Below are 27,793 nucleotides of genomic sequence, written 5' to 3'. Positions count from 1 at the left end.
TTACCAAATTGAGTTCACACCAGTTATATTTTTTTTTCTGATCTAATGGATTATTTTAATGTATAGATTTTGCGTGAAGAAGGTATCACATGTTTCTCTGAGAATTGTCTTCATTAGATTTGGTCTCTTTGGGTTTTTTTTCTTCTTTGCAGGTTATTCATGAAGCATCAGTGTTTTGCATGATACATTATAGATTGTTGTTTGGCATTTGGTTTACACAATCATCTGATCTTACAGGATGGTAGTATTTTTGTACTGTCTGATCCCCCAATTTTTCCATATTTATGCCACAAACGAATGAGAACAGAGAGAAAATTTCACCAGCAGCGCTTAAGATTTATTACTGACTTCATATAGTAGGAAATCTTTTCCTTTACAATTATGAGGATGCATAGGTTAAAAGATTGAGAGAGTAATAAGCTGAAATTAGACATGCAAAGTATCTTTTTTTAGTCTTTGTCCTCAGAAGTGTCTTTTTTCATATCTTTCAGATCTCCAACTTTCAAATAGGTCAGATCAAATGTCTGAAGCTGTCCAGTCTGTTAGAAAGAGAACATCCTAATTGCTGTTATTACGATAATCTAATTCTGGTAGTGACCAGAAGTCAAGACCAGAATCAGGTCATAAATTAGTTTGCTGCTGTGTAAATACAGCAGTAGACAGTCTCCATGCTGCCAAGCTAAGATTCTGAAAGCCTTATAAAAATAGGAAAAGGAGAGAGTCATTCCACCATTTTATGCATTTAGTGTAGGTTTGCTTTCCAAGTTTGCTGTTGTCTTCCATGCTTAAGCAGATAGTATTTTCCTGTTTCTCTGACCGATACTTCTTCCATGACAGAAACCGATAAAGGGATTTGAAAGAGAAGAGGCAGGTCCATGAGTTGATGCTAAGCACAGAGACAGCATAGAAAAAGAACCCAAAAGGCTTAAGCTGCCCAGAGAAAGGTCATGCCATTTGGTGGCAGATTTCAAGTCTATTTTCCCTCCAAATTTGCAATTTACAAAGCACCCCTTAAGATATAGTCTTGGCTTAGAGGGAGGCTGCAGAGGTGAGGGAAGGTGAGACTGAGGTTTTGGAAAGGACAAGAAGGCATCATCCACAAGAATGCAAGGTTTCATCACTATCAAAGTATGAATCCTTTTTATTTTAGTCGGTCGTATTTCTGCATTGGCACTTTTCAACAAATGTATTCCCTGCTTATCTTTTCAGACACCTGAGGAATTAAGAGTCCTCTATGGTCTCATGGCAATTCAGAGAGTCTGTAGAGGCAAAGACAAGGAGATTACAGTTGGAGTTAAACCTTCCTTTGGCAGATAAGACAGAATGCTGACATGATTGCAGGAGGAGGGGAGTTAGAAGTGTTCTTTGGTCACCATAACAGACAGGGATGTTAATAACAGCAGCTACAGCTCTATGTCTTGAGGGGCTGAGCTTTGCAAGCGTGAGAATCCATCTATCGAGGGCAAAGCAGAGGTCTCCAGGCTTGCCTAAAAAGCACCATAGCCATGCCAAATGGCACTATTTTTTTGGAGTTAATTAGACCCAGTAATTAAGACAGATGAAGTGGGCAAAACTGCTCCCAGGGGCTGAGTTAATACTTCATGGATTTGGATTGCACTGTAGCAATGTGTCTTCTTACTTGGAACTACCTCAGAGGTCTCTGGTATGGCACAACCTTGCACTTGGGACAGTTATATCTAGAATTTCCTTGTTCTCTAACCCATTTTCTTGGATTTTACACACTGAACCATCATCAGAACAATGAGTAGTACCACAGTACAAATCTACAGTGACCTTAGTAAGTTAAGCTTCTCTATATGTAGTGCATCAGTCAACGCCTGACTTCATTGATCAGTCTTAAACTTTTCACTCAATACTAGCAGTGTATATTGTCCTATATATTTAATAATGATAGCTTTGTCCTTACTTTTTTTTTTAACCAATGAATAATACTCTTGTTCTTAAACACTATTGTTAGGTCCTACTCAGGCAACCACTTATTGTAAAAAACATGTGCATAAACTTTTCCTGAACATTACATAGTTGTGACAAAGGCGATTTTTTGTTAGTCAACTTATACTTGTACCGCCATGCTGGATAGGGTATGAGCATAAATGGTGCTTTAAATGAAACTTAAATTGATTAATAATTATGGGTTATTTACAGCTCACATGGCCCTGTCCTTTCCACACACCAGTGAGTTGAAGGGAGAAGTGTTATGTTCAGCTGGATGGGGCTGTATATCACCTGTAGTAGCAAGGGCAGGCAACTTCTTTCTTCTTGTCCTTGATTACAGTTCTTTACCAGTAAGGCGATACCACTTTATTCCATCCCACATTTTTACAAAAGCTGGAGTTATATCTCTTGTCTGATCTAATTTTATGGCTGGGGAAGAAAAACAAATAAAAACCCAAACAAATAAAACCTCTGAGCAAAAATGTGACTTTTTCCTCTCAGACAGTGCCTTAAAGGACCTGCATTGTTTAGTGCAGTTCTGCATCTGCTGGTTGGGGAAAACTTTCATCCTTTTGTTTGCTTGAGGAGTTTCTTCCCCCTATCTCTGTCAGAGTGGAGCTGCAAAATTCTCCCACGGGAACAGTGGAATGTAGGTGCTGCACCTCTTCCTGCGTTCTGTGAGCTAATCACACAGTGAATCAGTTACATTTTGGACTTCCTTCATTGAGAAACAGTAACTAATAACAGCTTTCTTGAAACAAAATATCTTTCTTTATCAACTTGAATAAAATATTTGAGTTAAAGAAAATTAAAAATTACAAGCAACCTGTATGCTATTTTTAATCTTGCCCATTTTTACTAAGACACTCCTTTAAAGCTTTCCTCACACCGCAGCTGTTCTTCTCCTAATCTCTGTTTTCTTAGGTTTAAGACTCAGTCTTTTACTTTCAGAACTGTTCCACTTACGGAGATTCACTTGTGTCTTTTTCTCCTATAGATGCTGAGGTAAATTTCCTTGTACGGTCAAGTGCATTAGTTCTAAACTAAATATTTGATACTGCTTCGCCTCCAGGAGAATAGGATAAATCCATTAAAACTGCTTGTTTCCACATTATCTTTTAATAAGCCTGAAGTGCAATTTGCTGGGTAAGAATTAGAGAACACCTCTGTGGTTTTGCTTTTGCAGGCAGAGCCAGGTACAAAACAGGTAATTATTTAAGTGCAGCTTCGTATTTATCTTTCTGCTGGATTCTTCCTGTTTTGTACTTTATTCTGCTAATTGCTTATAAAATGCAAAGATGCCTGTTTGATAAGGTTTTATGCTCACTGTGCACACTTGTGACGAGGTAAAGAGCAGAGCAGGTTCATGGAAAGACACTTTTTTTAAAAAAAATTAGGCACTAAGTAAATGGAAGAAATCTGTCACAAAGATTACATTGAAGATGCAAAGCTGAGTATTCATTAGTTAAGTTCCAATGCTTTTAAAGTGATCTTTGTTGCCTTTAATTTTTTTTCCATCTCAGATTCAAGCATTATACTATCAAATCATAAAATCATGGAATGGTTTGAGTTGGAAGGGAACTTAGGGCCATCTAGTTCCAACCCCCAAGCCGTGGCCAGGGATGCCACCCACTAGACCAGATTGCTCAGGGCCCAATCCAACCTGACTCGAGGACTTCCAAGGATGGGGGGCATATAGTCTCTCTTTATTTTGTAATTTTTATACATATTAGAGGTTTATGAAAGCCTAATCAATATAAATTAGATTCCTATATTAGCATTACTTTTCTTCTTTTATTACTTTTATTACTTTCTTTTTTAAATTAATTTGAATAGATGTTGAAACATCAGTATGACGTATTTGAAATTTCAATCATATTCTTCAGAACCAGGGCTTTAATTATCATCATAGATCTCATATCCATAGGATGGACTATTTCTTCTGCTTCATTCATAGCTTCCATTTCCTTACACTTTCCCTGGTCAATAAACCTACAAAGCAAGAATTCCACCAACAGTAAAAGAGAACAGTTCAGGTTATTTCACTCATTGGAAAAAAGTGCTTATTTCCTTTTGTAATCAATAGCCATGTATATCCAAAGACAGAATTTTGCCTCCAAATGTTTGTTCTTTGAATATTATCTACTTAGTATCATGGTATGCAAATTTCACTCTGATATGATATTGAAGGGTGAAATTTATGCTGAGGTTCTTCTTATTCACTTACTTGCAGTCCTGGCATTTTTCTTTTCTTGGCAGCAAGCAGAACAGAGCAAGTTTATGCATAATCAAGCTGCACATCTTGCACTGCCCTTTTGGTGATAATGCATCCACTTTTCTGGAACTTTTCTGGAAGTATTTGGATTTGGAAGTAGTGATTAATTGATGTGATTAATAGGAGTAATAAGGACTTCAAATAAGCAGTAAAAAAAGCAACTGAGTAATTTGAATAAGATATCAAAGTTGATATCTTGGCCTAAGTTATCTGAAACACTTAGGCAATATAACAGTAGCTAAAAAATGGCAAATGCAATGTTTTGAGTAGAAGATACAGTAGTTTGCAGCAAGTTCATACATCCCTCATGATCCCTCATGCATGTTGCATCTCTTAGGTAGTATATGACATTGGTATTTGATGCCCTTTAAGTTCCCATGAGATGTTCACCTCTCCCAGGAAACCACGTACAGCTCTGCCTTTTCAGGCACCAAGCAGGTGACTCAGAACTCTCTTGCACCTGCTGTGAAATGTCAGGCAAAGCTGAGCACTCTGAGCAAATGGCCTCTTGCTTTGAGAGCTTCTCATTGAATATAAAGGGCAATGTCATATCAGCTTTTACAGTGCACTGCATTAAGTCAGGGATTGATTAGCCACTTCCACTGCAGGCAATACAAAAATAACAGCGAATCCATTTTTCCTCACCATTCAGAATAAGACAGTCTGTCTTTCTTCTCTTGTGTGTGTCACAGAATCACAGAATTGTTAGGGTTGGCAAGCACCTCTGGAGATCATCCAGTCTGACTCCCCTGTCAAGGCAAGGTCACCTGAAGCAGGTGACAACAGGAATGTGTCCAGGGAGGTTTGGAATGTCTCCAGAGAGGGCGACTCCATGACCTTCCTTGGCAGCTGTTCCAGTGCTCTGCCACCCTCAATGGAAAGTTCTTCCTCATGCTGAGATGAAACTTGTGTTTTAGTTTATGGCCATTGCTTCTTGTCTTGTTGCCAGGCACCACCGCAAAGAGTCTGGCACCGTCCTCTTGGCACCCTCCTTGGAGGTATTTATATGCATTAATGAGATCCCCCCTCAGTCTTGTCTTCTCCAGACTAAACAGGCCCAGCTCCCCTCCTAAGTCTCTCCTCATAAGAGAGGTACTCCAGATCCCTCATCATCTTTGTGGCCTCCCCTGGACCCTCTCCAGTAGCTCCTCCTGTCCAGGGAGGAAATACGACTCCATGGGCAGGAAATCTTTGAACAGTATCTACACTGGCTTTCTTAATCTGTGCATGTTGCCTTAGTGTACTTGGTCTCTTTTTACTTCAGTTTCCCATTTGCACAGCTTCATCACCCCACAGAGATGTTCCAGGTGCAGTCCATTATGTTTGTGAACTGTTCAAAGATATTTGATGAAAATTTCCAAGTAGATGCAGAGAACAGGTTGATTGTGTAGAAGTCTGTTGTGAAAGATACAACATATTTTTTAAAGGAGGATTGGAAGGGGGGTTAGATGTAATTTAGAGATAAGTGTAATCCAGAAATTAGGTAGTGACAGAAGTTTTTCAGGTTTTGGTTTATTATATTTATCTTGACACAAAGAGCCCTCTCAGAAAGGTCAGTAGTATTTCACATTATAAAAATCAATGTAAATTATATATAATTATCAATTAGTTCTGTTCTACTCTCTATTTCAGTTAATAACAGTGACTTCATTGCCTTTAGCAAAGTACAAGAATCCTGGGATGAGATTCTAGTAGAATGGAATGTTTTCTTCTAAATCAGTTTTGAACTTTGAGTCAAATTTTTTCTTCATTTGTGGCCTGTACACTATGTTACATTCATACAATCAGAGGCTTCACGTTTCTTTCAGCAGTACAGTGATCCAGAGCACTATAAGCATAATATCCACATTAAAAGAGGCAGTGGCAAAGCAACCACTCCTGTATTGTGGGGAAATTCCACTGGGATCAGGCACATTAACTTCTACTTTTATCCAAAACACTGGCGCATCTCTGCGGTGTAATGTTTCCACAGATTCAGAGGGACAAATACCAATTCATACCCCATCCATACCATTCCTTACAGGAGCTTTTCTTCCACTAGCTGTATTCAGTTTGTTTTCCCAATTACCCTTCCCAATTATGTGACTGCAAGTTTGGAAATAGCAGCTTTTCTGAAACAGCAGTTCTGAAGGAAATAGATTGCAGCTGGTATCTAGAAAGATTGGTAAGTAATTATTGCAAATAATATGGAATTATGTCACAACGGTTGAAAATAACAGCTGAGTTTTGATGGGAAAATTTGCAGTTAATCCGAACACAAATCCCATATGCTTAGTCTCAATCATTTCTGTTTAAAAATCTGTAGGGCAATAGTTTCTATGTCAGTCAAACCAGCTGGTTGTGATGTAATTAATTTGCTTCACATAAATATTCTTTTTAGTAGTTATTATTCCCTGAAAAATTATCTATAAAGTCTGAAAACTAGACAAGTCTTTTTTAGATAAATATATTTATGTGTATCTAGTCAATTTGTTCATTTTTTACAGACTAGTTTCTTTGAAGTTCTTGTTCATAAAGATTTGAAATATACTTTAAAACCATCTTATTAGAATACTTCAAGCAGCTTAACTATATGTTTTTACAAAAAAATATTGGAAACTGCTGTTGAAAAAAAAACTGCTCTGAGTTTTTTGTACCCACATCAGGAAAATCAGAGTTAAACAAAATATCAATTTGATTATCTGCATATTTTTCCTTTTTTAGCAGCTAATACATATCAAAAATTACATGGAAACTCAGAGTGATGTTACTACCTCAAGGTTAAAAAGAAAAAAGGATTCTATAGTGAACAAGATTCTATTCCAGTTTGTTAAATGACATTCTGTCTTTAGTGTCATGTAGATACTTCTGCTTAGTAAATCATCATTATGAGTTTTATTTGTTACTTGAAGAAAATCTTCTCAACTTTCTCTAGAAATTGCTGGAAAAATTAGCAGGAAATCAAACATGATTCCAAAGTACTGTTGGTTTTGTCAAGGCCTGGGAGGAAAGTACCTTGGATTATAGTCCTTCCTATTATGTTTCTTTATACATTTTTCTCCAAAAGAACTGCTGCCTGCAATTAGGTTATGTGCCAGATACAGTGTCACCGGGTCTGTGGCTGGTTTCATCACACAGCAAGTTCTTTTGCATATTTTAATACATTCCATGTAATAGGTTTTAAAACTATCTCTCTCTTTTCTTGGTTATACAAATAACATCTGGGCAGATTTTATTTTTTTTTTTCTTCAGTGCTGTTGCTTACGGGCATTCTTCTTAAGGGGGTTCCCATCTCATGATTTGTACCATTGAGATGGAACAACTCCATACAGTTTGCATTGTGGTTGCAGTTAACAATGTCTGTTGCTGCAGGCCTGTGGAAGTGCATTCATTACAGCATCACCCCTAAGGAGATATTCCCTCCCACCCCAAGTGTCATCAACGATGGAAAAAAGTTACACTTACTGGAACTGCAATTCCTAAAAGCAGCTAAGGTGCCCCATACACACAACTAAAGTTTACAGATGTTCCAGTTTACAAGAATCTTATCAGTATTTTTTTCATTGATGCATGACACAGTGATATAAAGTATGCCAGCATGAGAACTGAACATGACCACTTTATGGAACTTATTAGATGAGTAGGCACTTATAAAAATATGCTGCAGTACAAGGAATGGTTCAGGAAAAGAGCAGCACAAAATAAAAAAACATTACCAGCATTAGGTTTGCTATACTGGAGATTTCCTTACCTAGAATCAGTTACGAGAATGTTCAGGTATTTCTGTCATCATCTCTCCTGAGAGCACACTTGCACACAGTTGACAGGTTTAGTTCCAGACTGACTCAGTAGTATAGTAATTTTGCAAAGCAAGAGTGGACTTCTTAAAAAAAGAGTTGTATTGTGCAGCTACTACATCTGTCTTCCAGAAAGCCCAAAATGGATATGTCTGTACAGGGAAACATGGCACTAGCTTTTCCTCCAGGAAAGTAGACACAGATCTCCAAAATGCATCCATATATCCTGTGCTGGCTCACATGTACATTAGCTTGTGCAAGTTTTTCAGAAACTAAGGAAGCAACTATTGGTCCTAATCTAAATTCAGAACACCTACAGTGATGTTGCTGCACTTTGTAACCAAATCTGTGGTTACCATGGATAAACCCATCTATTATCCAGTTAAAATTGTCATGGGCTGACTCATATGGGCACCTGTTTGCTCTGTTCTTTGGTTTATATGAACTGAAGAGGTAAAATGCATGGATACTAAATGATTTTGTAGGTCATCTGAAGTGTTTGCTGATGTTCTCATACGTTAATATCAGGACTTGTGGATGCATTTTTCACTTATAGGTAACTAGAAATAATATCTTGGGAGACTCTTTAAATATTCTCTACAAGGCATAACAGCCTGGAGAAAAAAGTTCAATTATTCATGAATTACTTTTGTGCTCATTTTTAATGTGTTATAAATCTTAACTTTCAAAAGAAAATACCAGTGAATGGTATGTGTAAGTTGTACCCTCCTGGACAAGTTTGCCAATTAGTGGCAGTAGCTCATTTCTAAAATTGAAATAAGCATTTCCTTGGTTTGTCATACTATAGCAAACATTCTCAAGTTACATTGTGCAATCTAATAACCCATTTATGCAATGCTTGAATGAAAAAAAGTGCATTCATTTCAGAAATTCCACTCTTTTGGGATGCAATATAAGATTTTTAACAATGACTTAAGCAGCAGATGTGCAGTGAATTTGATAGCAGTAACATAATTGTTCTCAGTGAAAGACTGGTCTACCTTGTAAGAATACTTTTTATAGAGCAAATGTTTTGTCATTTAGCTTTCTATAAAGTTTGTGAAAAAACTGCTGCCTAAAAAAAAGAGATTCCTCAGAACCATGAGAGAAGGCAACATCTTTCACTCTCTGGTTCTGTTTAATGCTAGTAACAATGATACCTTGCTGGGGAGAATTTGTAGCACTCTCAAGTAGCATGAAGAATGAATAAATGCACTATTTAGACAGAAACTTTAGTGATTTTTTCTTGAGTGTGATGGAAAGGCAGTGAAGGTGAAAATGCTACTGCAATGCTAAAAAGGCAATAAAAGCTCACAGGGGCTCTTCATAAGCTGATTTGCACAAAACCTAGAAACTCACTGCATAACAACATGCCTGTGAAACACTTGTTGGATAGCATGGTGTACTACTGGAGTGCTGATTTGGAATAATAATAAAACTAAACCTTTCCTTCTGATGTACCTGGCTAGATCTGAAAAACACAGGATGTGTAGTTTATAGTGCATTTTCACTGACAGAGAATCCAGTGGTACATTCAAGTGTATGCCAGAGGACGGGATGCTCCTACTGTTACAGAAAATTAGGTTCACATCCAAATATGAGATTTGTGTAATGCTGTGTTGCAGAGCAACCAGAAGTAAGAAGCAGAAAGGAGGTTTGAAAGTGGTAAGTTCTTACTACATGCTATTTACACAAGGACATCATTCAGGCTGAGCACCTGTATTAGGTCATTTTTTAAGGGAGCTGGGAAAAGAAATTACCCTTTCACATAGGGAAGAATGTGCAAGTGATGTGTCACCTCAAACAGATGATATCTGTGGAGATTTTAGGAAGCTGTGAGCAGTAAGCAAAGGTATGATTATTCTGCCCAAAACTTGTGGATCCCTGGTTTCATGCTGTGTGAGAAGGAAATGAAAGATTTGAGCAAGGATAAAGTGCCTGTTAGCTAATGAAGAGAAGGAATGGAGCCTGTCCAGGTCTGCAGTGGCCGAGTGAACAATGCAGAGCCTAGTGTAAAAGCTAAAACAAGGATTGAAATCCTGGAAGAAAGATGGACATTTGCTCCAAACAAATTAAATCAGACTTTAAAAATGCAGAAAGTGATTACAGGTGGCTCTATGACTCCTGCCACCCACCTCCATCTGCATATTCAATATGTGGCAAACAGGAGGACACTGAGAAGGTGAAGTCCATTTGAAAAATTTCAAAAACACTTTATTTAACCATCTTTCATAAGTCAGAGGACTGTAGAGCTGTGGAGTTGGCTCGTCTTTCTTTTTCTTAGCTCTCATGAATGCAGGTTTCACAGATTCATGTAGGATTGGCATTTATAGCTGTTACTTCCTCTGGCTACTACACAGCTATGGTTGTCTTCTCTAGCTTGACAGTCCAAAGCTTCTTAATCATTTTGTAACAGCCAAAGAAGAATCTAAAGAATGGGAAGTCAGCAAATTTTTGGTTTTTTCTCACCGCAGTGAAGAGACAGGAGAAGCCTAATTTGTGGTTTGGTCTTTGGTTTTTGTTTTTCCTAAGGGTACTCAGATCCTGAAAATTGAAACTGTGGGTACTACTACCTCTAGAAAAATCAAACCAATTATGCTTTAAAATGCAAGTCCTGTATTATTGTGTCACCAGTGCACTGAGGCACAAGAAAGTTATTTACTGTTAGAACACTATTAAGTGCTTTTATTTCCACTCCTTCTATTACAGAACATGAAAAGCAGCGATTATGCAAAAGCACAGATTATATGAATTTGCACTTCAAAGTGAAATGGTTTTATAATGAATATGTGCGAGAACTCTCTGCTTTCAAGGATGCAGTGCCTGAATACTCTCTGTAAGTGGTGTTTCAGGAAGGCTTCCGTGAGTCTGGGCTTCCTGCAAGGTTTATTTTGGTCAAATATTTATGCTTGGGTTTGTGCAAGATCTCAAGGTGTGTAGCACTGGCAGCTACTTTTTATGCTTCCTTCTCTTTAATTCTTCATTCAATCAGGTGAAATAGTCCAGGTGTTAAATGTGCAATTAGCTCTTTCATGGATTTCTACAGTTGTTGTAACTGCACATCTTCAGAGAAGACAAAATGCTTTGGTCAGGAAATGTCTGAGCAAGGTATGAGATGTGGGAACAGCAGAACTATTAGTTACAGGTCCCTGCATTTGTTTTACAGTCAAATTTGGATAAAGATACAATGCTAATGGGATATACTACTGGAGTAATTCTTACTGGATCAGGTTTATACTCAGCTGCCGGTTTTCTTTTCACCTGTCTTCCTGCAATATTCAGTCCTGTCCTTTTATATGAGCTATCCTTAATCTTCTGCCAGTCTGCTGGTTTGCTGAGATGGTTTGAGGCCTGTTATTACCTTAAATTTTTCTAATATAAACTAAAGAAAAATAAAACACAGATGATTTTTACTAAAACAAAGTTATATACAAGTTATTTCATATTCAAATAAAAAATAAATGTTACCAAAGAGCCAGTATTGATAGAAGGTGCATACCTGCCATGCTTCACTGGTAGAGAATTGGCTACTGCTAATTTTAACATCACCAGGGTATACCAGGAAGAGTATTGTGAAACTGTAGCCTGAAAAGCCTTTTGGTATCTACAGAATTTTGGTGACAAAAATTTTTCCAGGGTTATTAGAATTTTTTTAGCAATAAGAATAGACATGAAAACACAAGGTTCCAAACTGCTGGGTAGTATGTTGTCTCTCCTCTTGGGATCTTTATGAAATCTATCTACTTTACAAAATTGCTTTTAATTTTCAGGTGGTTTGAACCATTTGTCATTCAGTGGCTGGATGAAAATGAGGATGTCTCAATGGAATTTCTTCATGGAGCACTAGAAAGAGACAAAAAAGACGGGGTGAGCCTTTACTTTCTAAAGAAGAAAATAAATAAAGTATTAAGACAGTTTTGTATTGTTACAAAACCAGAAGTACATTTGGTCCCGCAATATCCTTCTCAGACTTTAGGAGATAACAGCTTTTGGAGAACCTTATAGAGAAATTCCTGCTCTAATTCCCTCTGCCTAAATCCCCACAGAATTTATTCTGTGGTATCGTTTCATTACCCTATGATGTGATGATGATGTCATGAAGGAAAACTCTGTTTTTATTTTTAAGTGGTTTGAAAGTACCAGAAAAGTGAAAAGCCACATTTCTCAGTATTATCAATGAGACTACTTTTTTTTTCTGTATTACTTTTTGTGGCTCTAGAAGGAGTTTCAAGTACAAGAATCAGCAAAGACAGTTTTGATCTCTAAACGAATATTAACATTTGAATGTTTCTCTCTAGTTTCAGCAGACATCAGATCATGCCCTCTTCTCTTGTTCTGTGGTTGATGTCTTCACACAGCTCAATCAAAGCTTTGAGATTATTAGGAAACTGGAGTGTCCTAATCCAGAAGCACTATCTCATTTAATGAGAAGATTTGCAAAGGTAAATTAAAGTCAATGCATCTGGACCAAGCTTCAGAGAGAATGATACTGTGTTGCCATGTGTTTAAAAGCTAAGTGGTTCCAGTGTTTTTTAGAATCAATGTTTTCTATCTGACTGGGATTCTCAGAAAGACAGGCTGTCTGTGGCTTAAGGCTGGGTCTTGTCTACTCTGTCAAAATGCTTTACCCGTTTGAGAAGCTCTGTTCTCGCTGAGATTTCACATTTACGTATTTTATACATGTATGTATGCATATACATAATCGTTATCTTGCTAAGAACTGATTGCAGTTCTATTAATGGAGCCATTCAGTGATATGCAATTAGTTAATTAGGCAGTGCAAGTGAAGGAAAAATTTAAGGTATGGCAATAAGGTATTTTTGTTTGAAGTCCTGAAGTGGTAGTTATTCACCTGCTGTTTGATAAACTCAATTCTGCCAGCTTTCTATCTGGATAGTTACATTTCCTCCCAAGCTCTGAATTTCCATTATATTCCTGCTGGCTTTAGAAAAGTTCACATTTACATTTAATTCTGTTCTTTCATTGCAACAATTCTCCGTTTGCGGAGTTCGTATTTACATGACTATTATAAGGTAACTCATATTGCTAGGCTTTGAACAGTACTCCTTTTGTCTTATTTTTCCATTATATTTCTATTCTATGTATTGTCACCCTGGAGGATTTTTTGAGCTTGCTACTCTTCCACTAAACTGTGTAGGATGTTGCAAGGAGTGGAGTTCTCATTACTTCTCAAAAACAGCACTGCTAAATTAATTAAACTAAACTGTCTCTGCTATTGAAGATTACTTTACATTGAGAACTACCCACCATCTACTGTGCAGGGATTTGAAAATGTGCTCACAGGATTATTTATATTATATCTAAAAAATTTACTATATGTGTAGGCACTTGTAAAACCTATCATTTATACAGGCCTCTTTTTTTATATTTTTGGTTTACATTATGAAATTCACCATTTAAAAGAATCTTCTCTTCTTCTAGACTATCAACAAAGTACTTGTTCAGTATGCTGCAATTATTTCAAGTTACTTCAGCTCATATTGTGATAAAGAAAATGTGGTAAGTAAGAAGCTGTGGCTTTTTTCTGCCTCAGAAATTACCTTTAAGTTACTTACTGTACTTTTTGAAAATGTAATCACTTCTTTATATGGAAAAACACAAATGGAGGGAGGTCAGCATGTTTTCACAGCTGCTTACAGTGATGTGTAAAAGCTGGAATAAGTGAAATTAGTTAAGAATTCTAGTTAATAATTTCAGTATTAAAATTTTAAAATAATTACAAGATGACCACAAACATGCCGTGGATACCAGCCCAATACTATGGTGAATGGATCTTCATCTTGTTATTCAAACAGAAGAAAATATTTTTGGTTTAGGTTTTCACTCTGCATTGCCTTGTCTCTCTGTATCAGTTTGTGCATTGGAGAGTTTATAAGATCCCTGTTCCCTGTGCAGGGAATGTGTGCAGATGTTTCTGCTGCTGCCACTCACTGTGCTTTACCCATGCACAGGGGAGAAGAAAATGATGTGCTGTTTTGTTGCCTTACTGCTTACAAGGGAGTCCCTAATGAAGGACCAGATTGCCATGGACTCTATTCTATTGCCTAATTTATTCACCAACTTCTCAAGTAATGCAAAAATGCATATTTCTAAAATATTATTCTGTTATTAACAGAACAGCCTGTTGATTTATTCAAATAAACTTAAGCATCAGCCATTATCTGGGTTACAGTGTTGTCACTGTTTTCTGCTAAGACTGGGTCTAGCAAGCAATATGGCCACCCCTTTCCTCCAGCCTATTGTTACTCCCAAAGCACTTGGTTCATTGTTGCCTCTGCTCTCCCCAGGATGATGATGTGCTACTTGCATTAATCCACCAGATGTAACTGTATTAGGTATGACTAGGAACTATCTCAGGACATGAAATTCTGGGATCTGAAACCTGTCCAGCTGACTGGGAGATGGCATCCAGTTCCCTGTGGGGCAGCACTGCCTTTAGTGGGCAGTCACTGGCTGAGCGGGCAAAGGGAAGTGTCAGTTAAGGAGGAAGGAGGCAGCAGTGGACGGGAACCTCCTCTAAACAGCACAGCTGTTATGAATGAAGATGGTCCTAGAAATCTTTTCCAACCTTAATGATTCTATAATTCTATGAATGTAGGGCTGCTGAAGAATTGGTCATGCACAATCTCCCATTTGGTGCTCTCTCTGTAGGCCTGTATCTTGATGAACAACATTCAGCAATTAAGAGTGCAGCTTGAGAAAATGTTTGAGTCCATGGGAGGGAAGGAGGTGAGTCGTATTTGTTTCCTGGTTCATTCAAAATTCCTTAGAGATCATTAGCACCATGTTTGCAACCTAGTCAAAGCTTTCACTTCTACTTGCAAAGAAAATCAAAATGTTAAAAAAAAAAAAAATCTACAAGACCTATTTACTGTCCTGACAATTCTGGAATGACCTAATGCTATTTCACGGACATATGCTAATGATCTGTAATGTTCTATCAGCTCTGGGTGTTTTGTGTTGCAATCTGTAGTGCCAGCTTTATTTTAATGTTTGTATTGGACTATACTTTGCTTTTTATGTATTGGTATGTTTTGTCTGTAATGTGTCATTGTCTTTGTCTAATGCTTTTGACTTGCAATCCACTGAGCAGAAGAAAGAAGGAGAGAGATTCTCTTATGAGGTTTGTGATAGTAAGCATCTTTTATTATTCCTGACCACATTTTCTAAGGCTAAGAACAGTCACATTTTCTACTTATTTCCATTAGTGCATTTGTGTAATTCCCTATGATCTAAAATCAAAAAGAGCTATGCTTGGGCATTCAGTTGACACTAAATTGAAAAGTTTTACTAGGCAGGTGGTGTAAAGCCGAGTTTCAAAATAATCTATTAAAACATTTTAAGTGCACTTTTCAGTATCTGAGGGCCTGCTTGTATTCAAGATACCATTTCACCAAGAGCTGTTACTCAGCAGTCCAGAACATCCTCAGCTTTACCCCCTTTTTCATTTCAGAAGACGTAAAAGTGCTTGAAGTCCTGTCAACAGTAAAAGGACATGAACAGTGCTTCAGTACTTTCCTGACTGTAGTCTTTAACTGTTCTGAAACATGATGAAGAAATTGACATATCTTTAAGCTATAGATAAAATCCTGTCTTCTTGTTGAGAAGCAGTGTTTAGAACATGAATATCCTACCATTATCATCAGTAGCAGCTTTAAAAAAGAAGTTACACATATCCTTTTTTTTGTTGGGGCTGTAGTTTGATAGATTCACAAAACTTTGCTCTAATGTGGCCACACTATAGAGAAAACTGGAAAATACAGCATTTCATATTGCCACATCCACAGTGGGACACTGCAGAGTTGAGATGGGTCCCCTATGCCATGCAAGGAACTGCAGCCTCCAGATGCACCTGAGGAGTCACTTCAGGGAGTGGAGGTTCTTCTGGGCCAGAACCAGCTCCTTGAAGCTGCCATGGCAAAAATACATCCTGCTCCAGATAATAGGAAATAAACTTCTGCAGCCTCATCAATGCAGATTTCTTACCAAACTTTGAAAATAGATGTTCATCATCCAGAAGTGGCTGGTTTTGTGGTTCCTATTAAACCCTTTTCCCTCTCTGAATGTTACAAATAATCTCTTCCTCCATGCTTTTATGTTCTGTGCAAAGTACTTTTGTATGATGTCTTGGATCCAATCTTACTTTTGTATGTCATGATTCGTGAAAACAGCTAAATGTCCATAAATCAGGATAAAGACAAGGGCAAGTGAAAGCTGAGTCACATTTTATGTCTATTTCTATCAAATTATTTTCAACCAAAATATTTGCTTGAATCTCTAAAATATCTGTAAAATGTCCTCTTTTCCTCAAGAAAATATTAGTTTTTTATTTGCTCCTAATGCCTTATACAGTAATGAACAAATATTTGAGAATTTTTCATAGCAATTTACTTTCAAAAGTTCTTATGACTTCTCATCATTTTGGTTTCCTTTTGATGTTAATGAGGCTGAATTATTAAAGTTCTTACAGTATCAAAATAGCATTTCCCACAAATATGGTGAAACACGGAGCCCATGGAGACAATTTGGATATATTTCTCTATAATCATTAGTTAGGTACATTAAGTGCATCTCTGCATTCACAGTCTAAGAGAAAAGATCTTAAAAATACTATCAGACTTTTAGGGCAACTTCTTGAAGAAAAGTACACTCATGTTCAATTTTTTTTCACCCATATCAAAATGCTGCTAGAATGTTTGTCCTCAAACTGGAATACTTATTCCCCTCGCTATTCCAAAGGCACCACTGCTAATGGCCAATTTGGCTTATTGATCTTTTATTTATAAGAAACAAAGCCAGCAATAAAATCTGTAAGCAGTTTCCTTGAAGGGAAAAAACAGTTTAATATTTCACTTCTGCAGGGCATAAAAGTTAGATGATTTTCAGCAAAATAATGAGACCTATTTCAGTTGAAGCAAAACTAATTCTAAGAAAAATTAAATGCTGTTAATCTCCTCAGTGTCACACTGTGAGCAGTATGTCTTTCAAACTGTGCAGTCAAAATAGCCACAATCAGGCAGTAGTCCCTGTGTTCAGAGTAGGCTTATTGCACATTGCAGGCAGGGAGCTCTATAAATAGAGAAAAAACTGGTTTCTCAGATCCCCCACCACTAAAATAAAATAGTCTGAACAAGATGAGCTTCTTTATTAACTCTCCTCCTCTGCTGTAGCCAAGCAGGAAGGGTACTTACAAATCATATCAATGAGAACACTCTGCCATAATAGAGTAATTAAGTGGGATCCAACCCACTGTTTGTTTGGGGTTTTTTAAATCAAGTCCAAAAACATGGGAACAGATCATCATCGTAGGATTTTAGTTTAGCTCCTGTTTGTTTCATCCAAAAGGAATGCATACATTTACTCTAAATATCTTTTTCGTATCTGACAAGTTGAAAACTGATAAAAGATAAAAAAGAGTAGCTAATGCTTGTGTTGCTTTACACCAGGTGACAGAACATGGCAGAAGTGAGTTACAGTAATTAGGATCAAAAAAAAAAGGATGTAAAGCAAAAGGAGGTTGTTTATGTATGACAGTATTATATTAACTGTAGATAAATCATCTTCCCACTTTGGTAAATTCACTTCCAACTTTACATAAAGTTTAGGAGTTCCTATAGGAATCTATGTGTGGTCTTAAAGGCTTTGATGGGGTGACAGAGGACCAGATTTCAGCAGAATAGTTCTGAAGTGTCATCTTTACATCTTGCACAGAGGTCCAAGTGCTTTTCAGTGCACTCAGAGCAGTGACAGCCAAACATTTCACATCTCACTGTCCCAGGGGTGGGAGTGGAGGAAGGATGATGTCTGGCACAGACAAAAAGAACCACTAAAGTGATGGAGCTGATATATACCTGTGTCTTTCCTAGATATCTAGAAAATACATAAAACTATTTTCTGAACAGAAGTAACCTGGTAGTCCCATTAGGAAACTATAAGCAATTAGACCTGTGGAACTGCAGATAAACAGATTTCAGATTAGAGAGGTTCCATTTAACTCACACAAAAGTGATTTGCATCTCTGTAGTTTCCTACAGAAACCAGCACCAAGTTTTCGGTTAACAGGATTATATCCATACTAGCACACATTAAATTACAGCAGGGAATACCTCAGTCTAACATACTGAAAGCAGCCAGATTAATCAGATTTTTAACTCTTTTCCAAGGTTTGTCTGTATAAGAAAATTCACAGTTTTATACAGGCAGCATTTGGAAATGATGATGTTCAAATTTTTTTTTTTTCAGCTGTTCAGCAAATATGTTCTCAATTTTTGTGTAGCACTCAGAAAAAGTCAAACTTCAAATTATCTATTTAATAATACATAATCAACAGATCTCATGAAGTGTGCCAACAAATTTATGAGTATATTCCCTTGTGGGTAAAAATGAATTCTGCTATTTAAGAAGATGGTAAAATAACAGAAATATGAGCCTAGAAAAGCCAAGAATATTAGGAATTAATAGAAAAGTAAGTATGATTTACACATTATTAATGAAATAAGTTTGCTCCTTTAAAAAATCGAATTTTGAAACCTGAGCAACCTACCCCAATGTATTTTAAGGCTAGTCCACACACGCTGTGAACTGTAAATGGAATCCAGAATACATTTGTCCAAGGGATAAGTGCATTGTCTTTTCTTTTTTGGTGCTTACATTGGATATGACATACTAATGACACTCATAGCTGGGTTTTATTTTTGGTTTGTTGTTTTTTTCATTTCCCAAAATAATCTGCTCAAGTAGAGCCTTTTTCTTGTTTTTTTCCTGAAAAATTTTCAGGGAAGTTTGTTAGTATTTATTCCTTCTTCATCAAACTCTATGAAGCAGATGAGATTTGAGGGAAAAAATAAAAGTTCCCGAGACTGTAAATACTTCATTTTCATGTCTGTATATCCCTCTATGGCATCATCGCAGATGCTGATCAGCATTGCCTTTTGTCTCACTTCCATGCTTCCATTTTAGCTCTTCCATATGAGGAAAAAGAAGCAGGTCATGGCTGTGGCATATTTGAATGATGCCTGAGGACAATCATTAGCAAATGGAAGGCACATGGTAAAATAAATGAAAAGTGCACATTTTAGTTCTGGTGAGACACTCAAATCACCATATTTTCCAGTACCTAAAGAGAAGTAGCATTTAAAAATCCTGCTGACATCTTCTTAGTGATGCCACCATGGCCAGTTGTGGAGCCCCTGGCTGGGCAGCCCGCATACCTCTTTGTGTTCCTCTCCTCCCCGTGCCTCCTCATCGATGAGCATGAGCATGTGTACACACAGGGCTGGAGGTACTGCCAGATGCCTCCAGCTGTGCACACACAAACTTGTTCATGCAATTTGTGAGCACAAAGTCTCTAAAATGTTTAACAGTTGCATGCACCCTTCTAGAATGTGTGTAATGCCCACAATCTGGCATTAGTATTTAATCCAATTTTGGCTGGACGGAGTGCAATTCCAGGTGAATTTAGCAGATACATTGTGTTTTCTGGTTATCACGACAACCCCTGATCCAAAGTGTCTATATTGACCTCTGTAGGAACAGTAACAAGGTGATTCTCTAGTTTGTGCATGATCTGCTAAGAAATTTTGAGTCTTCTGCCTGCCTGGTGTTTTGTGTTTTTCCTTGACATGTACCACGTTCAGTGTGAATGCTTATGTGTTCAGTGTTTGTTAAATGTTAATATTCTAGTGGCCTTAAATTTGTGTTTTGTATGTATTACTCCAAATGAGGCAGTATAATTCCTGAGTGAAATGCATTTCCTGGAAAAATCTTTGCCTTTGTTATTAAAGCCTTAGTTTGTTTATTAGTATAGACACTGCAGTAAAATTAGCTTTTTAATTCCTGCTCTTTGTATGAAGGAAAACAATCACTTTAAATGTATGAACTGTCAAAGTATATCTGCCAGGGACACTTCTAAGATATACAGAAGCAATAGAAGTTCTCTCAGTGCAAAGTAATTCAAAACTAAATCAGTAAGTAGTCACAGTAAGTACTGACATTATTAAGTAAAATATGAGCTTCTCAGATTACAAGAGTGCTACATGACACTGAGTATTGTCTAAAGGATGTGTGGTGATTCCCCCTTGTCACCTATTTCAGGTTTTTGTCAAAACCGGTAGTGAAAATTTTGGATTTTCTATGATTTTAACACACGACCTCTAAGGAGAAGGAAGGATGGTCTAAAATTAAAACACAGTAGTCACTGGATCTATTTCAGTTTGCTTTGCTGTAGAATTCCTGTGTAGTGTCATGTAAATTGCCCAGTGTGCTGTGACAGCTTACCCTTGTCTCTGAAGAGTGATTAAAAGAACTGACCTGCTGCACCACAGCACTCTGAAGCACCAGAAGAAGAATAAGCACAAAACACTCCTCATGTAGTTGAAAGATAGAAAAACGCAAACAGAGACAGCCCTGATTATGTATTCTAAATGTGCAGTGTCCTTTGAAATTGTCAGAAGATCGGTACCTGACCTTGCTTTAGAACAGAGTCCACAAATTAAGGGTTATCACTGAAAATCATTCCTTAACACTGTGACATAGACAGCTGGAAGACCTGGAACACTAGCTATTAATTAACATTCAGCTGTTGACCCTGATGATCATCTGTCATATCCCAGAATGGGCTGTAACTATTTTTCTGAGTGCTAAAGATCAGGGAGATAAAAAAATAATTTTTTTTAATTTGAAAAAGAATCTATAGCAAATAAACAAGTTGCTGATCAATATTAACAGGGTACCTTTTTCATTAAATATCTATGCATGGATCATCATCCCTGTAAATGCAAAAATACATTTCTCCTCTGCATTAACTTTTTTCCTATGTTTAGAAAACCTGTGTCAGAACATCAGAATGTGTTGCTCTGTGCTTGAATTTTTTTTGCCTTACTGGCTTTTAGAAACAGCAGTACTGAAATTTGGTAGATTCCCTTCCCACATATTCTGTCGATATAATTGGCATGAGTAGTCTTCAAGCCATCTTTTTCAGTGCTAGCTGTTCTAATTTTACACTGCATTATGAAAACATATGAAATATGGAAACAACTTCAATGCAAATCACGAAACAAAATACCAACAGTAGTGAAATATACAAAAAGAGTAAAAATACAAAGGCATCTGTATTACTAATAACACAAGCAATGACTTTTCCTGCATCCTTCTCTTGGTGTGCCTTGTTGAATACCACTGGCCTGATAATGGTAGTTCTCTTCTTGTGACTGCCAACACAGTTTCCACAATCCCACAGAAAGTCATTTTTCAATGGCACAGTGTTGATTTCTAACAATATAAATATTCACTACTGTAATCAAAGATTTTTCTATATTATTTTTAAATGGTTATTGTATTTCTAGGCCTACTAAAGCAGTTCTGTGTTGCAACAGGTGTTTCCACGTTTGGTTTTCCATAGTGCAGTGTATCTTTGCACATATTTCCTAATTCATTGATTGTAATGGAAACCCCAGAAACCTAGCGTATAAATAAAATACAATGTTATTTATCTCTTTGCAGCTGGATCCTGAAGCTAGTGTTGTTCTAAAAGAACTTCAGGTGAAACTTAGCAATGTATTGGATGAACTCAGTGTAACGTATGCTGCAAGGTAACAAACAAATGGGTAAAAACCCATTTTACTGCAAACCTTAGAGAAATATTCCTGCTCAAAAAATCTACCTCATTGATGAAGTCTGGGTGGTTATTTGGTTGTCCTGAGGCATGGCTTGCTTCTGCCCTGATGGAGTGGTATGCATTTGTGTCTGTGTATGTGTTTAGACTCTGAAACAAATAACGGTAACCTCTCTGTAAAGACAACTGAACATCGTCTGTGGGCATGAACATGTTACAGAGGTGAGGCTGATGGCTTTTGTTCTGCTTTTTGGAAAGCAAAATCACCGATTTTTTCTTGCCTGCTGCTATGTTAAAGTTTCCTCTCTGAACATGTTTATGTTACTTCCTGAGACTGACAGCTTTTTCTGAGCAGCCCGCTTCAACCAGGGATGTCTACATGCCTGTGTTTAGCCTGCTTCAGGTGGTCATTGTGAGTGGCCTTCTTGGGTCGTTTGCTGGCCTGTGGCTCTGCAAAAATTGTCTACTGAGCCTTACTCTCAAAACCTTTCATTAATCAGAGTGCACACTGCAGTCCTGAATGAGTATGGTGCTGTGCCAGCAGTGCCTGTGGTTAAGAAGCAGCAAGTTAATTTTGCATCAAATTAGAAAGAAATTCAAGAAAGGGGGATTAGTGCTGTAGTGGTGCTCATTAAGCTGAGTCTGTAGTTTATTTAATCCATCACTGGGTGGTCTGGGTGGACAGTCTGCTTTTTTTCTGAGTGTGCTTAGTTTGCTGCATTGTCTTGGTGTACTTTTGCTCCCAGGCTCTGGTTCTCGGATCATTGACAGTGCATGAATATTATTTCTTTCCAGGGCTTCTTTCTGAATGAGCCAACTAGGTTTCTGCAAAAGCAAACCCAGAATAGCTCAGTGTAGGATATGCTCCAGATAGCTAGAACATTCCTCCTGGGTCAGTTTACTGCTTGGCTCTGTGAGGTTAACAATGTTGGAAAGATGGCTAATGTCAAGAAAGGCAGTGCATTATTTTGGCTTTTGTTGGAGGGACTGGTCCCTCCAACAAAGAATTTCTATAAGCAGTTTCACTAGCTGCCTCATTCTGATTTTATTTAGGGCTTTAAAGTGTGTAGGTAAGTGTACTTCCAAGTGCATTTGGAGAAGTTTCTGACTTTTCCAGTGATTTCACATGGAGGTTTGTGTTCTCTTTTTACAATTAGCCGTGTCACTGGAACAACTTATTGCCTGATTATGTTTCTCTTCTCTCACAGTAAATTCTCTTTCACTTTTCTCAAGTTAATCTTTGCCATTTGTCGTTTCGCCTTAACAGGCCTTGTATATTTTTGGCCTCTGTTTTGCATTTCTGTTCATAAACTAATCCTGAACCATTTTGATCCATCATAAATCAACCCATAAAGCAACATACAGTATGTTCAGAGACTCTTCCTGCCTCTGAACTGGTGACTGATTAACTGCTGTTCTGCATTGTGTCAATATATTGTCCAAAGATTATCACATCAATAGCACTTTAAAACTGTCAGACACTCAACCAGATCAGTTAGGAAATAGAACAGTTTTCAGAGAAGCTGAGCAGGTACAAACTTGAGGAGGAAGGATGTGTTTACAGTCACCTTGAAGTGAAAAAGATTCCTCTCAGGAGGAAGAGTCTGAGCACTTCTATGCAAGGTTTTTTTTGAAATAGGATATTTTAAACAGTCCAAGTGTTTTAACTCTGTGTAGTTGAAAAGAAGTAACTAACCTTTTGATGGCACTGACTGTGTGGAATGTGGAAAAAAGTCAAATTGAGCCAAATAGGGCAAAGTCAGTAGTAGTTTTTAGTTTTGCCTCAAGAAGAATGTCAAAGCTTGGTTCCATTTAACCATTAAGAGAAAAATTATTTATCATCACCTGTTCGTATTGTCCTTTCACACCAAAAATAAAATCCTGAGAAGTTGTTCCTAGCTGGCAATCAATTGCATCTATCCTATAGATTCTGATACATCTGTTTCTCTCAGAAAATAAATATTTGGCACACCTACAACGGTATCAAAAGTGTGGCAGAATGGAAACAAGGCAAGGAAAAGATCAAAACACTGCATGAATTACTTATATGAGCCATGATCCTCAGTAGAAGTTATTTTCAGACTATAAACCACAGTATCTTCAATTTTGAACATTAAATCATTGCAGAAAACATTTAAAACTTGTTGTAGAACCTGATAGCAAAATCATCATTATTGTTTTTTTCTCCCAGAATTCTTTCATTCTCCTTTTTTTTTTGTCCTATAGTTTCCAATTTGTTATTGAAGATTGTGTAAGGCAAATGAACAATGAACTGAATCAAATGAGAGGAAATGGGAATGCAGCAGCCAATAAGAACAGTGCTGCTATTGATGCTGAGATTGTGCTTCGGCCTCTCATGGATTCCCTGGACAAAACGTAAGTGTGGCAGGCTGGTTTGTGTGGCAGACTGGGACCTGCATGCTGCAGTCAGGCACACTTTGGTTTTACTCTGAAGCACTACAGTATTTTTAATATTTGTAGTACTCACTGTGTGCAGACTGCCATGCCTAACCTGTTTACTTACACTGAGCAATTCTTACATAAGCTACAGACTTGTCTTTCCATGTCTTGTCATGTTTTGGGTCATTGAAAAGGAAGCGATTTCTCCTCCACAGGCTGTGTTACGAAGATTGTACTGAACAAAAGTAATTCCCATACTGAAATTGTCTGTCATTTGTTCTAGGCTTGTACCCAATGTCCCACTGCTTATTAATATGCACTTCTGTGTCACCAAAAACCTGGTCACCGTCTAAACAGCAGCTTGTTGTTTTTTTTTTTTTCATTTGGTAAAATGCTAATTTTTGAGAGGGTCCTGCAAACTCATTCTAGCCTCTGAAAGTAAGCATAACTTATGTTATCATCCTTCAGCAGTGATGAGTTCTGAAAGGCCATGTGCAGCACAGGCACATCTGTAAGCACATTGGTGTCCTTGGTCATTGGTGCTTGTGAAGCACCAGTGGCCTTTTGTTGGAAGTGGCTGTGAGGACAAGCAGCCTGGCACTGATCCTGCACTCAAGGTCTCCAGTCACACAGACACAAGTTACACACCCTTTTGGCTCCTTATGCGGGTTTTCCCCAGCCAGAATTTTCAAAGTGAAGATGGAAAAGGTGTTGCAAAAATTTAATTTCACTGTAAGTAATAGAGAGCAAGATTGCACAGACATGTCAGTATATAGAAATAAATGCTTCCAAACAGTAGCTGCAAATTTGCATTAGCTGTCAGCAACCAGTTCTACATCCCAGTAGAAATACAAAACACAGGAGACAGTTGCTCTTTATTTTTAAGACATAAACAAATTATGTACTAAAACTTTAATTTAGGGGCGTGGGAATGCTAAATTATGTCATCCATCAAACTTTATAACTCATCTCGATTTTGCATTTTCAATAAATATGCATCAGTGGTATACTAAGCATTCAGTTGGATAGTGGAGATTTATATGAGTTTGTAATCTGTAAGTCTTTTTACGAAAAATATTTACTGATAATATTGCAAAGTAACTTAGTTACTGAGAAATTTTTATTAGTAGAGAAAAGATAAACCTTAATGGCTATTTATCTGAGCATATAGTGATAGAGCACCTCTGAAGCCTTAATGCTAGTTTTGGTGACTGGTTTCTGTTTTTGTTTTATTCCAGTTTAAGTGTCTCTGCAAAAATCTGTGAGAAAACAGTTCTGAAACGGGTTTTGAAAGAGCTCTGGAAATTGGTCTTAAACAAAATAGAAAAACAAATTGTGCTTCCACCACTGACAGACCAAACCGTAAGTGTTCCAGCAGTAATTCTCAGTTGACGTGAAGGATTGTAATAATGCGCTTGTTCAGGTGCCAAGGGGTCTGGCACTATCCTCTTCTGTACCTTGACCACAAGGAATAACTCTTGGACTGCAAGCAGTCTGTTGCTCTCTGGTGTCTCAAAGTTGTGTATCCAGCTTGCCATTACTGGTGAGGAAGACTTTGCTCCTTCATTTACTGCCTGCCCCGACTCAGAGCAGTTTTTATGAATGCAGTCATGTGAAAGAAGCTGGATCACTGGCTTTGAAGTGTGCTCTCATATAAGGAGTTTTAAATCTGATTTTTCTCGGCTTCACAGTAACACAAAGAGTGTTCTTTGCCCTTCCCAGTTGCATCAGAAATTCAATCACTTCCATTTTTGTAGGTTTGATGCCAGGGATGCCCCATCCCATCCTCCAGCCCTGCCTGCTGTGCCATTCCTCATTGAGGCAGCACTTGATTAATATCAGGAAGCTTAAGCCAGATATAGCTCTAAAGATTTGGGGTATTTTAATAGCAGATTTGACAAGAGGTCCTTTTTGGGCATAACTGCGTTTACAGCCTGCCAAGAATAGAGAACGGAGCTGTACTTACAGAAAGTGGGGCTGCACAGGAAAGTCTTGTGGGGCATGGCCTGACACAAACTCTGGGGGCTGAGCTGAGGGCAACCATAAAATCTGATCCTGTCAAAGGATCAGCAGAGAGAGCCTGGCTTGGAGGCCTTTGGATAATTGCTTTTTTGCTTTTTTATTTGAGGGACTGGGATAACATAACTGTTAATTCTGCTTGTTTTCAATCTTGTTTAAAAGAAATTGACCATCTTATGACAAGCTAATCGTGATGTTGCCACAGTGTGCCTTTGGCAGCTTTGCTGTCACACATCCTGTGGTACCAGTTCTGCTGCTAAAAATCTGTTTGTCAGGGTCTGTAAGTTAAAGGCATATCACTAAATCATATTATATTAAAAGAATATTGCTGAAAGAATATTGCATGAAAGAATATTGCTGGGCAGGCAGGAAAAAATTCTCATAGAACATATATAAATGCTGCTAAGATAGTAATGAAATTACCTGAGCTATTAAAAATTCTGGCATAGAGCTGATCATAGCCAGGACTCCAGTCACTGAATTTGTTCATATTTACTCTCATGACCTTGTTAACTATGCATAATTAGAAACAACCTCTCTTTTAATAAGTTTCAAATTTATATTTCTGAGATCTTTAATTTGCTTTTCAAACTTTTTTGTGCAAATTTTATCTGCAAATACATAGGTAGCATTTAAATTGGGTAACTGTTTTCTGTCATGTGTTAGGAGCATTTATTAGCTTTATGCAGGATCAGTTGTTATACTGATTCATTGGACAACATGTTCAGAGGTGAGTTTTCCTAGTGGTAGCCTCTACCAGCCTAGTTTCTGGTCGGCGTTGTCAACTATTTCCTGAGAGCTGCGGCCATGGACAAACGTCTCACTGATGCACACTGAGAACAATCACGGCCTTAGCTTTAAGTATTAAGCACAGAATGAGATAGCAGAAAGGGGAACACAAAACCACTCTCAGCAGAATGTGCAATATTTGTATCAGCTATAGGATACTGGAGGGAATCTTGCTTCAGGCATTCAGCTACTTGGCCTTATCAACTGAATGAAAATGTGTCTTCTGTGCAACTGAAACTTTTATTTAGCTTTGTAAAATGGTGACTTTGGCCAGTGCTCTAGAAGAAAATAAGATTGTGTTGACGTAAAAAGCAAACTTAGTGTCGTGAGTCCACGTCCTTAACTTTCAATGTGATTACAGGGGCCCCAGATGATATTCAGTGCAGCCAAAGATCTTGGACAACTGTCAAAACTCAAGGTAACGGAGCCAGATGAAGCTGTGAATGGCTTGTGCTAACAAAAAAGGATGAAATATTAGTGACTGTGGGGCCAAACCTCATGCCTCGTTCTTATATAATATAGTGAGATTGAATATGGCAGTAACTACTCAGAGGTGAATCCTCATTTTACAGTTTCATTAAAACCAAATTGTGAATAAAAAAGTCTGTGCTTATATGGTAACTGATCACTACATGGGTCAAGAAGCCATCATTCCCATATTGCACAACTAATCCTTATGAGCATTAAATATTAAAAAAAAAAAAAAAGTATCTTTGCTTCTGTAACCGGTTCTGAAAAAGCCCTAAAGTGAGAATACCAGAAATTGTCTTTCTGTGGACTATTTATGTGCATTGAAATATAGAGTGTACATCTACAGTAAAGTCTTCAGCACTTCAGTCCAGTTGATGGACAGCAGAGATGTTTGATACTGATGTCATTTGTTTGCCACTCAATTAGGAAATGTGGTATTTGGGCCTCTATGACTAATTGTTCAGTTTGCTAGAG

General features: G+C 37.6%; 1 protein-coding gene and 1 long non-coding RNA gene across 10 annotated transcripts in view; one reads left to right on the top strand and one right to left on the bottom strand.

The window, feature by feature from the left end:
• UNC13C (unc-13 homolog C) overlaps positions 1-27,793 on the top strand; it is a 182,211-nt gene that overhangs the window by 135,786 nt on the left and 18,632 nt on the right. For all 9 annotated transcript variants that reach the window (XM_069025426.1, XM_069025429.1, XM_069025430.1 and 6 more), the window contains 9 exons: positions 10,717-10,843; positions 11,778-11,874; positions 12,306-12,449; positions 13,450-13,527; positions 14,680-14,757; positions 21,529-21,617; positions 23,867-24,016; positions 25,279-25,402; positions 27,210-27,266. In XM_069025426.1, the coding sequence (XP_068881527.1) occupies positions 10,717-10,843; positions 11,778-11,874; positions 12,306-12,449; positions 13,450-13,527; positions 14,680-14,757; positions 21,529-21,617; positions 23,867-24,016; positions 25,279-25,402; positions 27,210-27,266 (944 nt within the window). The remainder of the gene's footprint in view (positions 1-10,716; positions 10,844-11,777; positions 11,875-12,305; positions 12,450-13,449; positions 13,528-14,679; positions 14,758-21,528; positions 21,618-23,866; positions 24,017-25,278; positions 25,403-27,209; positions 27,267-27,793) is intronic.
• The window catches only part of LOC138116301 (uncharacterized), a 53,319-nt gene continuing 52,744 nt past the window's right edge, over positions 27,219-27,793 (bottom strand). Inside the window, exon 5 of the long non-coding RNA XR_011154098.1 lies at positions 27,219-27,301. This is a non-coding gene — a long non-coding RNA (uncharacterized lncRNA). The remainder of the gene's footprint in view (positions 27,302-27,793) is intronic.

This window comes from Aphelocoma coerulescens, chromosome 10 (assembly GCF_041296385.1).
Source record: "Aphelocoma coerulescens isolate FSJ_1873_10779 chromosome 10, UR_Acoe_1.0, whole genome shotgun sequence".
NCBI classification, from domain to species: domain Eukaryota; kingdom Metazoa; phylum Chordata; class Aves; order Passeriformes; family Corvidae; genus Aphelocoma; species Aphelocoma coerulescens.
Note: the sequence above shows the minus strand (reverse complement) of the source record. Positions and strands in the feature narration are given on the sequence as shown.